Raw genomic sequence first — 13,498 nt, 5'->3', positions numbered from 1 at the left:
GGGTATAAGGGAGATCTCTGTACCTCCTCAATTTTGTTATAAATTTAAAACTGCTCTAAAAAAATAAAGTCTTTTTTTAAAAAAAGTTAAATTACCGTAATACACAAAGCATTTTTAAATAAATAGTTAAGGAAAGATATTACTTGAATCAAATACTAAGAAGCCTTTGTATCTGAGTTTGAAATAAAGTAAAAACACACCAAACAATGCAAAGAGATCTCTGTATTATAACTATTTACCACAAAGGTAAAAGGACTTTTCCAATTTTGCAGAATCTTGACAATAGTGGTGCTGCTGTAAATTTCTGGCAGATGAGCAGAACCAGTCATTTACTCATTCCTTAGAACTTTGACCAAGTTTACATCAGCTAAGTCTATCATTTAATTATGTCATTTAATATACTAAACTAACAAAATTAATAACCTTCTTGTAACAGATTTTCCAGTTCTTCAATCCGTTCTTCATAGTCACTTAATTCTTCTCGATGCCGACGAGTTATTTCTGTCAATTTCTGTTGATGTGCATTCTGCAATACTGACATTTCATGCTGATGGTTGTCAATTTCCTGACTTCGGTTCTGTTTAAGTTCCTTAAAAAATAAAAACGAAGTTAACCATATTTAAAATAAATGAATTTAACTAAACTATTTCATTGTTGTCCAAAAGTCCATATTATTAAAAATAATTCTCTGAACATGCTCAGGCTGAAAAAATTTAAATACAGGCCCCAAATCTGGACAATTCTAAAAGACCCCACCCTTTCTTTTCTTGGGCCTTAAAAGCAATTTTTCTACTTTTAATGAAGGAACACCAGCAATTAACAACTGAAACAAAATGCAAGCAAAAATATCTTTTTCTCTTTAGTATCTGTGACCATGAACTTCTGCTAATGACATATTCCACCAATATCAGTGTCTACCTTCTGGCCAATCTGTTCCTGTTGTCCTATTATACCTATCTTTTTGCTCAGTCTTTCCTTCTCTCAGTTTTGATAGGACCCCTAAACTGTCAACCAAGGTGTCTCGCTACCCAAGTTGAGACCACTATCTCTCTCCTAGGAACCTGGATATTCAGCTGCGTCTTTCAAAGAGGGAAACTGGTCAGACCAGAAGCATTATAATAGCTGCACCCTGGAGAGCCTATCCACTGTGTCCCACTACCTAGATCTCTGATGCTGGTCTAATTTCTACCCTTCCTGAGGCCAAAATGCTCAATTTTTCCTTCAATCCTGTGGACAGAGTACCTGGCTCCTTCTAATAAACCCTCTTATGCTTTACTTAGCCAGAGACTGTTTTTGTTGCTTGTAGCCAAGAATCCTAATCAATAAATTAGCTTCTATTTCCTGAGAAGTAAAGTTATTCTTTAGTCCTACACACTTACTTATGTGCCAGTACTTGACAAGGAAGTTTACATTTAAACCTCAAAAACAATCCTACAAGAGAGGTATTATGATATCTACTTCACTGATGATAAACAGAAGCTTGTAAAGGTTAAGTGACTCGCCCAAAGCAGCACAGCTGGTAACTAGTACAGCCAGGATTCAAAGCCAGGTCTGAATGAGGAACCCATTCACACTGGTATTGTAATAAAAATAAAACCAAAAACCAAAAAATTCTATACATAACAATAATTTACATACTAAAAACAATTCACTGCCGTGCTAAGTATATGTAACTGAGACTTCTCTGGAAGGAAATAACTGACACAAACTAGCAAAATTCCACCATGAAGGGAAAATAATTGTTTACAATAAATAATATTAACATTGTATTTTGTCAGTATCCTTTAACCCTAACCCTTGAAATTTCAGTGACCCTAGAATTGTTTTAATAAAGACTGTTTTACGAGATACAATAGAAGATAGAAACTTATGAAATATAAACTACCTAATAAATATTCAAAACCAAATGATTTTGGAAAGAGAGATATATTATTATATACTTAAGGTGCCATAAAAAATGGAGAAGATATAAAAACAGCAAAAAAAATGAATATCATAATCTATAAAATACTTTTATAACTGAGCCTTTTATTAATTTAGGCTTATACTTTTTTAAAATTTATTTATTTAATTTATTTATTTTTGGCTGTGTTGGGTCTTTGTTGCTGCACGTGGGCTTTCTCTAGTTGCGGCGAGTGGGGGCTACTCTTTGTTGAGGTGCGCAGGCTTCTCACTGCAGTGGCTTCTCTTGTTGCGGAGCACGGGCTCTAGGCGCATGGGCTTCAGTAGTTGTGGCTCGAGGGCTCTAGAGCCCAGGCTCAGCAGTTGTGGCACACGGGCTTAGTTGCTCTGTGGCATGTGGGATCTTCCCGGACCAGGGCCCGAACCTGTGTCCCCTGCACTGGCAGGCGGATTCCTAACCACTGCGCCACCAGGGAAACCCCTAGGCTTATACTTTTAATAAGCAAATTTTAGATGTATAACAGCCACTGTTCCAACAATCCACCTTACCTTAATGATATTTTGTAGTTTGCAGATTTCACTTTGATCAGAGCTATCTGATCCTTGTGCCTTAGAAGTCTAGATCAGAAAAACACAATTAGAAAATAGTTGTATTGATTTTCTTATAAAAGAGAAAGTCAGTGAGCTATTTGTAATGAGGTGGATAGACCTAGAATCTGTCATACAGAGTGAAGTAAGTCAGAAAGAGAAGGACAAATACCGTATGCTAACACATATAACTGGAATTTAAGAAAATAAAAATGTCATGAAGAACCTAGGGGTAAGACAGGAATAAATACACAGACCTACTAGAGAATGGACTTGAGGATATGGGGAGGGGGAAGGGTAAGCTGTGACAAAGCGAGAGAGTGGCATGGACATATATACACTACCAAACGTAAAATAGCTAGTGGGAAGCAGCCGCATAGCACAGGGCATAGCACAGGGAGGTCAGCTCGGTGCTTTGTGACCACCTAGAGGGGTGGGATAGGGAGGGTGGGAGGGAGGGAGACGCAAGAGGGAAGAGATATGGGAACATATGTAAAGTATAACTGATTCACTTTGTTATAAAGCAGAAACTAACACACCATTGTAAAGCAATTATACTCCAATAAAGATGTAAAAAAAAAAAAGAGAAAGTCAGAAACTAACTTTATTAGAAGATACTTTCTTTAAAAAGGGGCATTTGCACAGGGAATACAGCCAATATTTTATAATAACTTTAAACAGAGTGTAATCTATAAAAATACTGAATCACTGTGTTGTACACCTGAAACTATTATAAATCAACTATACTTCAATTAACAAAAATTTTAAAAACAAGTAAGAAAAAATGGGGGGCATTTATTTCCCAGACAAATTCTTATTAAAGAATGCCAAACACCTTTTAAAGAACCTAGTCCAACAGTGACTAATACACAATAAATACAACATACCATTCAAGAGTTCGTTAACTAATTAGGGAAGACAATACTTTTACAAAATAAGAAGGAAAACACCACAGAATATTTTTCTTGGCTCAACAAGAAGGGAGATCTTTTTTTTTTGCGGTACGCGGGCCTCTCACTGTTGTGGCCTTTCCCGTTGCGGAGCACAGGCTCCGGACGTGCAGGCTCAGCGGCCATGACTCACGGGCCCAGCCGCTCTGCAGAATGTGGGATCTTCCCGGACCGGGACACGAACCCGCGTCCCCTGCATCGGCAGGCGTACTCTCAACCACTGTGCCACCAGGGAAGCCCAGGAGGTCATTTTAATTGGGAGGATTTCTCCTTTACACAACAAGATTACACTCACAAAAAGATAGAAAATAATCTCTTTACTTATGTACTTTATTTTTCTCCACACTGATGGAATAAAGTCTATATGAACAATGTTCCAGTTTATTTCAGGTCTCGTGTGTATTGGCAACCTCAGTAATAAATAAAATCTGATAAAGAAGACAAAAAAGGGATCCTTGGAAGAAAGTTTACAGCCCAAAATAGGAAGGACTTAATTTCTATGCTAATGTGTGAGAAACAACACATAATAGTTTATGTGTTTTATAATACCAATTATCAGATATTTCATTTTACATATAATTAATGCAAAGAAGAATCTCAGACAACATCTAAGCAAGTAGTTTCAAATCTGGTGTCTTGGTTCCACCAGAGAAGTCTCAGGGACTCCAGGGGAAGAGGTGCTGGTTCAACCACAACAACTCCATTTTTGTCTCCTTTAAGTGCTGGACTTGTAGCTTTTAATTTTATTTTAAAGCATGGTTCTTTGCTTTAAATTTTTTGGAAATTTCTTCCAAGTATTGTACAGAAGGGGAAACTGAGGCTGAGAGAGAAAGATGACCTGACTAAAACCATTTAAAAAGTCACTGGCTGAATCAGAATATAGGTTTCTGACTTCCTAGTCCAGGGTTCTTTCTGATACCAAAACTTCTACACACAGCATCGTTACTTTTACTCACAGTTTTCAAAAATTCATGAAAATTCTACCTACCTGAGCAATATGCCTCCAATGGCCAACTTCGGACTCAAGTCTTGAAACTTCATTTGACAATCTGTTTATTTCTCGTTGTGATGAAATGATGTCACCAAAATCCATGTCATCATCGTGGAACGCTGAAGCATGATGACTTAAACCATAACCGAATGAAGGAGATGCAGCGGTTGCTGGTACACCACCAGCTCCTGAAATCACTGACTGAGCAGCTGACTGTAGCTTCAGCAACTGATCCTGCAGCGCAATCTGTCTTGCTTTAAGATGGCTGATTTCTACCTATATTTATAATCCATATTTTAGAGAAGGTACTTCAAAATAACCATACTGACCCTTTTATATTATATTCATAATGTTAAAAGTTATAATAGTTTAAGATTACCCAACGACAGTACTCTATCAACTGAATCCAAGTTGTCTATAACACCCCAACATAACATTTTTATTTCAAAACCATGATTACCATAGAGCATACATAATGTTCTGATTAATATGAGCAACAGAATTCCACTCATACATTAACTAAAGCAATAAAATGCTCAGTTAAACATCAGTTTACCACCTTCTACATATCAGGTAGTATAGTATATGCAATTTCTTAGGGTTCTGTTTGTGATTATCAAGCCTCAAGAGATGAGAAAATAAAAGCTGCAACAGTCTATGCACTGTAAGCTTCCTTAGAACACCTGTTGGAAGAGTCTTTGGTAACTGATTATGTATGGCTGGATTTAGGCTTAAAATGCACCATGAATCAGGTAACTCTGTACTGGTCTACACAACACAGCTAGAAGGAAGCTTTATTAATCCGATCTTCACAGTAAGCCTATGATTAATAGCCCATTAGTCTTAGAAGGAAATCATGCACTGAAAGAGGCCTTGGCTTTAGCCTTGGCAAAGAAAGGCCAGTGAAAATCTGACTCTATTCAGGGAGACAACAGTATAAAAACCGTGAAACCCCGAGTAGAGTTTTGACTGAAGGCTTGCAATACCAAGTCAATGTCCAAAAGAAGTTATAAAAATAGGACTTACCATAATGCCACATCCATTCCAAGTAAAAGATTACTCAAAACATAAAAGCAAGCTAGAGAAAACTGAAATAAGCTTTCTGTAAAATACTCAAGCTAGTCCAAAAGACAACCTGCCACAACGGAGGAAAATCTGATACTGAGGAGACAGTCAGCAAGTAACAGTATTTCTAATGTCAAGCAATCAAACCAACAAAAACCAAATACAGTTATGTTAACTGTCATAGTAAACAGACATTTTTTCGTATCAGAGCCCCTTCTCTAATGGAGATGTATAATAATGTACAAATTTTATTTTCCCATAAATGACATGAGGCAAATTGCATCTTTGGGCAATATGAACATCACAACAAGGGCAACAAATAGATTCAGAAAATAGCAGATCTAAAGTATATATTATCTTTCATTCTAGTAAAAAGTACTGAAATCAACAATTCTTTTCAAATGTAGCTATAATGCAAAGAAAGTTCTCATTATACAACAGACATTTATATCAAGTTGTAAAGTTAAAAAGTACAAACTCTACTAACAAAGACGTATTCCTAAACTTGAATTCTTAATTTGCCCTCTAATATCCATAGTGAAGTAGAAAATAAAATGCCAGATTATTCCACAGCAGTTTTTTCAACTAGGATGTAAGCATCAGAATCAGCTATGAGGTTTTCGAAAAATACCAATACCAGAGCCCCTTCCCAGTATGCTAAATCAGAATCTCCTAGAGGACCTAACAATGTGTATTTTTTATGATTCAGCTGTAAACCCCTGGGTGATTCAGCTACTGCTCTATTGGAGTATCTGTAAATCAGTGCTGCTCAAAGTGTGGTCTGTGGACCAATGCCATGAATGTTTGCTACCAGTCCATGACAAGATAAGTAAAGAAACTGAAAGAGTAAGGCTTAAACACTTTTAAAGCAAGTTGACAGGGGCTTCCCAGGTGACGCAGTGGTTAAGAATCCACCTGCCAAGGCAGGAGACACGGGCTCCAGCCCTGTGAGCCACAACTACTGAAGCCCGGGCACCTAGAACCCATACTCCCAACAAAAGAAGCCACCGCAATGAGAAGCTCGCGCACCTCAACAAAGAGTAGCCCCCGCTCGCCGCAACCAGAGAAAAGCCCGCGCGCAGCAACGAAGACCCAACGCAGCCAAAAATAAACAAATAAATGAAGTTTTAAAAAAATAAAGCAAGTTGACAGAGTAATTTTACATCTTTTGAATCTTTACACAAAAAAAGTGGGCTTTTAACTTTAATTTGAACTTGTAACTGTGCTTTTTTACATTCATTTTATTTTTGTAGTAATTCATTTTTATTGTATTTTATGAAATCAATTCCAAACAGATTGGAAATTTAAGTTCTTCTTTAAATGTTTATATTTATCTTCAATGTGGTTCTTAGTATGTCACTAAAAGAACTTGAAATCAATGCATCTAAATTTTAAAAACCCAAATATAAAGTGATGGTAGAAATGAACATTTAATCAACAAACTGAAGAACACCCCAGTGATCTGGATAATTAAACAAGAAATTCTGCGGCTCAATTCCACAGAATCATTTACTGAATTCCACTTACATACTAAACACTAAAGAGAATTCAACGACAGAATGAAACATTAGGGACATAGTCTATTATTTTAAGGATTTGTAGTAACACTGGTTAAATTATATAATATTATCAAAACTGCAAAGGAAAGACAAGTTACCTCCAAAATAACCATTTCTATCAAACTAAAGGGGGAAAAATTATAGAACAGTATAAGTCAACTATAAAATACCTAATATTCTGTTTTTCCATGGAAAATCAAGTAAACACTAATAAGCATATGTTAACACTTGTAGTTAAAATCATTTTTTTTAAAGAAATGTTATTAACAACCACAATGATTTAAAACAAATTTAGGTAAATAGATGAGAAATAAGTTTCATAAAATCAGAAATTGTAAGTAGCAAATTCCTGAAGATATTGTACACAAAGACTTTGCTTCTTTTGGAAAGTAGAAATTAAACTCCACAAAGGTTAGTTTATGTAATATAAACGTAAAAGCTTTCAGAGTTCTTGTTAAATTAGTGATATACTGAGTTGGAAATTACTAATTTCAACACCCTTTTGATATTTTCATGGATCTAAACAGAGCTTGATTTACATCATAACTCTTAGAAACCATCCTAAATACATTACAGTGAAGTAAACATGAAGTAACTGTAATAACCTTTACCTCTTTCTGTTGCAATTGATTTCGATAACTCATAGACTGCTGCTTTATTTGAAGCTCTGATGCTTCATGCTTCTCTTCCAGATCAGTACAAAGTTTTTTGAGTCTCTCATTCTAGAAGCAACGAAAAAAGTGTTTTCAACAAAAAGACTAAAAGTAAAACATGTTAGTAACAGTTATGTGCAGGGCATTATGAAAAACATATTGCTTCATGCACAAAAAAGATGTACTATAGTAGGTCTCAGAATTCTGACCTTTAAACCACAATTTCCATTAAAGTTACAAGTGCAATAAGCATGTTTATAGAGACTATGCATAATTCTGAACCAAAGTTTTTTAAAAATCTTGATCAGTTTGATTTTCTGCTAAGAAAAACTCACTGATCAGTGTTTCCCCCATCTTTGTACACCCAGTGTCTAGCATACAGTAGGCAATAAATGTCTGGTAAATAAATGACCTAGAGTACATGCTTAAACTTTTGTTTTCTCCCTGAACAGTAGAAGTTTTTTAAAGAAACCTTTTTTTAAAAAGACTTATGGCTGAAGTATAGGTAGGAGGCCAAAAACTGACATTACTTGTCTGACTGAACCCTAGGCTCCTGAGTGAGGCACCTCTGAAAAATCCATTTTAAAAACCACTAATAGAACTCAGTTTGGAAAACTACAGTTAGAAGTACAAAAAATACTCTAAATATAATTCAATGAATCTAGACATCACAGTCTTTTATTTTAAGATGCTGGAAAAAATTACTTAAATTTTATGTACCTAAATATTAAATTATGTTAACCTAATATCATCCTTTGACATTTGAATGAATAAGGGTATAATGGAGCAAGAGAAATGGACACTAAAACTTTCTGCAAAAAGGAATTTACAAATTATTATAGATAATAATGTACTAAGAATTCTACTAATGTATCTGCAAGCAGAGTTTAACAATGATAACTGATAATAAGGAGATTCATGGTGGGAAAGAAAGCTCCCACTAGAAGGTGAAGACTTTTTCACTTTGAGGATGTCATCTGTTTTCTTCTTAGATTCTAGAAATTTCTTACATCAACATATGGGAAAATTATGATCCAGGGAGATTAAATGAATTCCCAGAGAAAATCAATGGTGTAAAATAAAGGAAAAATTATCACACACACAAACCCTAGTTTTGGGAGTCTATCTCCAGAAATCTAACAGACCTTGGTTATCTTGCAGAAATATGAATAAGAAACAGGATCAATGGTCACACAACTAATTACCTTCTAATGTACTGGCTGCATTTGCACGATTTTCTGTGAGCTGTTCACATGAAAATACCATACATAACTGAAGCAAGAGAATATACTAAAGTCAAAACCTAGTCATAAAGTCCACTCTAGGCTTTTTCACATAAAAATACCTAAGGCTATTTGTTTAACTCTGATGAATAACTAGAACTGGAAAACTTTCAATTTGGCCAATAACTAATTGGTTGTCATTCCTCATCTCCCTAGTCATATAAGAGTCAGGTTGATAAAGCATATGAAGGACAGATTCTCTTCATGTGGCTGACCGAAAACATGCCAGGAGTTGTCCGTGGTCATATTTTCTATTATATGAAATATGAAGCAGAGGGGGCTGGTCTGAAAGGAAAAAAGAATAAACACACACAAAGAACAGAGAGGAATAAAAATGAGACAGATGGATTCCTGATGGCATCCAGCTCCGGTTGAAGCCCTTTCCTAAAGACTGGCTAAAATTTATGCCTTGGAATCCATGAGATACTCATATCCTTAAATTATTCCATTGTGCTTAACCCTTGTTATATCAAGGTCTACTGGAACCAATTTTAGTTTGTGAGTTTCTTTTTTGAGTAGTATTAAGGACTGATATTTAAAACATTTATTCTTTCTTAGTAGTCTTCCAACAAACAAAGAGAAAATACACTTAAAAAAAAAAGATTAAAACTCATTCTATCTTGCAATTACCATAAGAGTACACTGGGCCCTTTTACAATATAAATCTAAGAATAATCATGAGGTCACAATGATCTTGTTTTTTCTGTATCTTGAAACGTTTTGCTATTTTATCATCCTAAGAATTAATCATTAATCATCAAGTATTTACAACTATGTTAAAAAAAAGACTTAAGAAAACAGAAGAACTGATGGAATCACCTAGAAGAATGATGCAACAGTGAAATAAACCAGTTTTCTGACTGCATTACCCGAAGTACTGCATCATCTTTTAAAAAGGAAAAAGCCAATCTGGAGACACCATCTTTGCAGTGGTTTTTTTTGTTTGTTTGTTTTGGGGGGAGTTTTTTTTTTTTCACTTTCATTGAACACAATTGAAAATTCAGAATTTTCACTTTTCAACAGAGAAGAAAACTGACAGAGGAAAATATTCCACAATTAGACAACTGAGAAGATAAATGCAAAGAGACAGAAAACAGCATTAGACTCTAGAGTCTAATGGTTACGGTGAAAATGAATGTAGGAGCAAAATCTCAGACAAGTCTTCGAATAACAATATCCTAGAAGAATTTCTCAAACTCAAGAACTGAGGAGTGAACAACATATTTCTAAGAGCAAAAAGGAAATATGGTGTTCTCATGAAGTTTGTCATTCTATAAGAAAAGATTTTATCTCACAATATTTTGTGACAAAAGCCTGAACCATTCATGCCACTTTACTAAATGGATATGTAACAGTATTCTTTCATTATACATATTTGTACACCAGCATTTACTTGATACAGTCCCTACATGAACAAATGCTGAAGGCAGGTGTATACACAGGTGACTAGGAGGAAACAGATGACATAAAAATGAAAAAACTCGGTGGACTGATCACTCTAATTGGTATTTATAAATCTAAGAATAAAAATGCTTTGTAATTATGGAGCAAACAGCCATGCATTTAACAAAATCATAAGCCATCGAAGTTTTCGTAAGTATTGGTTTTAATGACACAAGTCAGGAAGAAGAACCAGAAGTAATAATAGGTTAAAATCTATTAGAGATGTAATTGAAATCTGGAATCAGTATTCACAAGATACATTCCAGTTCACAAAAAGAGTTAATAAGCAGTTAACTGCATTCAAAGAACATTGCCTATTCTGAGCATATATGCTTTCAAAAGCAGAAACACATGGAATAAAAGTCTGAATTTGCTATATATAAGTTCTTATTAAAATTTGTAATAAAGTTTTTCACTATCACTTTATTCTTACTTCTGTAAATTTTTTATAAAATAACTTAAAACAAAAAAATTAAAAGTACATTGGATCGAGATGGTAAATGTGAAGACTTTTTCTTGGCACAGATGGTTAAATTAACTTAGATTGGTTGCCATTAGTTGCAACTGAGGAAACTTAACTAGTTAAGTCAATTTCAAATATTAACATCTGTAATCAAATCTAATTTCCTCTAGAAAACATACTGCCCTCTGTCCATACTAAAACTTTCTAAATAAATAGAATTTTCTATTGTAATCTCCTAGTGGTTTCAATCATATGTTCACTCTCTCCTATTGCAGTCACATAAGGCATTACCTTTATGAAGTGCTTATGTGCTGATAGAAGGCAAGAATCATGTATAGTCAAAATCACCTTAGAAAATAAAGTCCTTGGAAAGTCCAATAGTCTGTTTTCCTCTAGTATTGGGTTGGCCAAAAAGTTTGTTCGGGAACCCAAACAAACTTTTTGGCCAACCCAGTATTTGAATAGCTCTCCGTACTCTGAATAAGCACCAAGCAAGGAAGCTGGCTTTCATTTGGGGATGTGTTATACCAAAAATAAATATTTTTGAACACTAGAACCATACTTGCCACAGTCCAAAGATAAAATTAGGAGAGAGACTAGAGTTGAAATCAACAGAGGGACAGAAGATTTCTATCTCTCTTCTCAACCTCAGTACAGAGCAGTCATTCATTAAGCAGGTTAACCCCATTTGCTTCCCCCCCCCAAATGTATACTGGCAAATTTAGCTTAATTAATACCATTACACACATCTCTGCCATCTAATTTTCCTGGGTGGGCCCATCCTGAGTGCTTTCTCAAGGATTTCTCTAGGGACTATAGGGACTATTTCCTATCTCAGCCTTACAAAGAAAGAAGTTATTACATTCATCTGTCACTGAAGTATCTACTAATTAGGTAATTACAGCTAAGGTCTCTTAAGTGCCACCAAATTGCCATCTTCTATTGAGGCAGAATACTTCAATAGGCCCTCTTGAGAGATCCCTCTGCTTTCAAATTCTACAATCTGACCTTGATAATCTAGACCAGAGCTCAGTCAGAAAGTATTTTCTTATATTTAAATTCCATTTTCTCTTTTATGGGCTTAGCAAGGGAAAACATGCTTACCACAGTCCTCTAAGAATACTGTTTGCTGAAATACTATTAAGTGTTCCCTCGCTGTTCTTATCCAAAGGCTAAACAGTTGGGTGTCTTCAGTACTTTACAACAGATGCCACTTTAAAACCTTTCATTTTCTTTACGGCTTTCCTTTGAACCCTTTCCAACATTTCCCCATCCCTATTAAGTACAATGTCCAGAGCTAGTTACCATGAGGCACTGACTAATAATGAAAAAAATGGTAAAATTAATTTGCTATTCCTATATTCTACATTCTCTGTATACAAATATCACATATTTTTAATGTTAGGGGATTAAAAAGCTCTAGATTAAACAGAATTGCATTCTTCACATTATACTTAAATAAATGTACTACTGCAGTTTAGCATACTAATAAAACATAGTAAATCCTTGATAATGATAAACTTGCCAATGTTATTTTCTAAATTTGGCAGATTTCCTTCTTCCAGCATTCAGAAGCAGCGGTGGAAATGTTTAATAGCAAAGTGCAGTAACATGTAAATATATTCTTCATCAAATGAAGATGACAGGGCTTAAAAAAAAGAAACTAAGATAAAGGGAAAGAGAGAAAAAGTGCATTAAAAAGAGAGGACTGAAATAAAGTATGAATAACTTTCATGGCTTCAAAAAAGAAAAAAATCTAAATCTTTACGTTTCCTTACCTCTGATCTTAAGATTGTATGAATGGCTTCAACTTCCTTTCTCCTAGCATTAGGTAATTCTGCTACAAAAGAAACAGCATATACTGAATATATACTCAGTCAACACCATGTGAAGTAAACAGGCATTTTAAGGAAAGTATATTTCACTGAGCTTTAAACAAAATGGTATGCTGATCTAAGAACAAATTCAGAAGACAAACATCACTTGATTGTTATCACAACTTGCTACTGTCACAAATGTTCTTTATCGTCATGTAAGTCATTCTTTGCCTATCTTCTATACCCTAGAGCATCTACCTTTACCCCATGGAAGTGTTCATTAAAATTTTGCTCTGGGGCTTCCCTGGTGGCGCAGTGGTTAAGAATCAGCCTGCCAATGCAGGGGACATGGGTTCGAGCCCCGGTCTGGGAAGATCCCACATGCCGCAGAGCAACTAAGCCCGTGTGCCACAGCTACTGAGCCTGCGCTCTAGAGCCCGCGAGCCACAACTATTGAAAAAGTGAGCCTAGAGCCTGTTCTCTGCAACAAGAGAAGCCACCGCAATGAGAAACCCGTGCTCACCGCAACTAGAGAAAGCCAGCGCACAGCAACGAAAACCCAAAGCAGCCAAAAATAAAATAAATTAAAAATTTTGTTATGGAAAACTAATCTCTCTCTGTTGGCTTAGTATAAATTTTGAAGAAACTTACGCAGCTGGGGTTTTAAGGGCATATTTCTTTTCTTTTTTTTTTCTTGGTTTGGCCGTGCCGTGCGGCTTGTGGGATCTTAGTTCCCCGACCAGGGACTGAACCCAGGCCCTCGGCAATGAAAGCGCCAAGTCCT

General features: G+C 35.5%; 1 protein-coding gene across 2 annotated transcripts in view; it reads right to left on the bottom strand.

The window, feature by feature from the left end:
• TRIP11 (thyroid hormone receptor interactor 11) overlaps window positions 1-13,498 on the bottom strand; it is a 62,741-nt gene that overhangs the window by 45,404 nt on the left and 3,839 nt on the right. The window contains exons 2-6 of one of the 2 annotated variants that reach the window (XM_065871832.1): window positions 12,676-12,737; window positions 7,667-7,777; window positions 4,429-4,707; window positions 2,452-2,520; window positions 424-589 (exon numbers count right to left, since the gene is read on the bottom strand). In XM_065871832.1, coding sequence (XP_065727904.1) covers window positions 424-589; window positions 2,452-2,520; window positions 4,429-4,707; window positions 7,667-7,777; window positions 12,676-12,737 — 687 coding nt within the window. The remainder of the gene's footprint in view (window positions 1-423; window positions 590-2,451; window positions 2,521-4,428; window positions 4,708-7,666; window positions 7,778-12,675; window positions 12,738-13,498) is intronic. The other variant, XM_065871833.1, reaches the window with a different exon arrangement.

This window comes from Phocoena phocoena, chromosome 2, assembly GCF_963924675.1.
Source record: "Phocoena phocoena chromosome 2, mPhoPho1.1, whole genome shotgun sequence".
In the NCBI taxonomy this organism is placed as follows: Eukaryota; Metazoa; Chordata; class Mammalia; order Artiodactyla; family Phocoenidae; genus Phocoena; species Phocoena phocoena.
The sequence above is the reverse complement of the archived record's forward strand: the minus strand, read 5'-3'. Positions and strand labels throughout refer to the sequence as shown.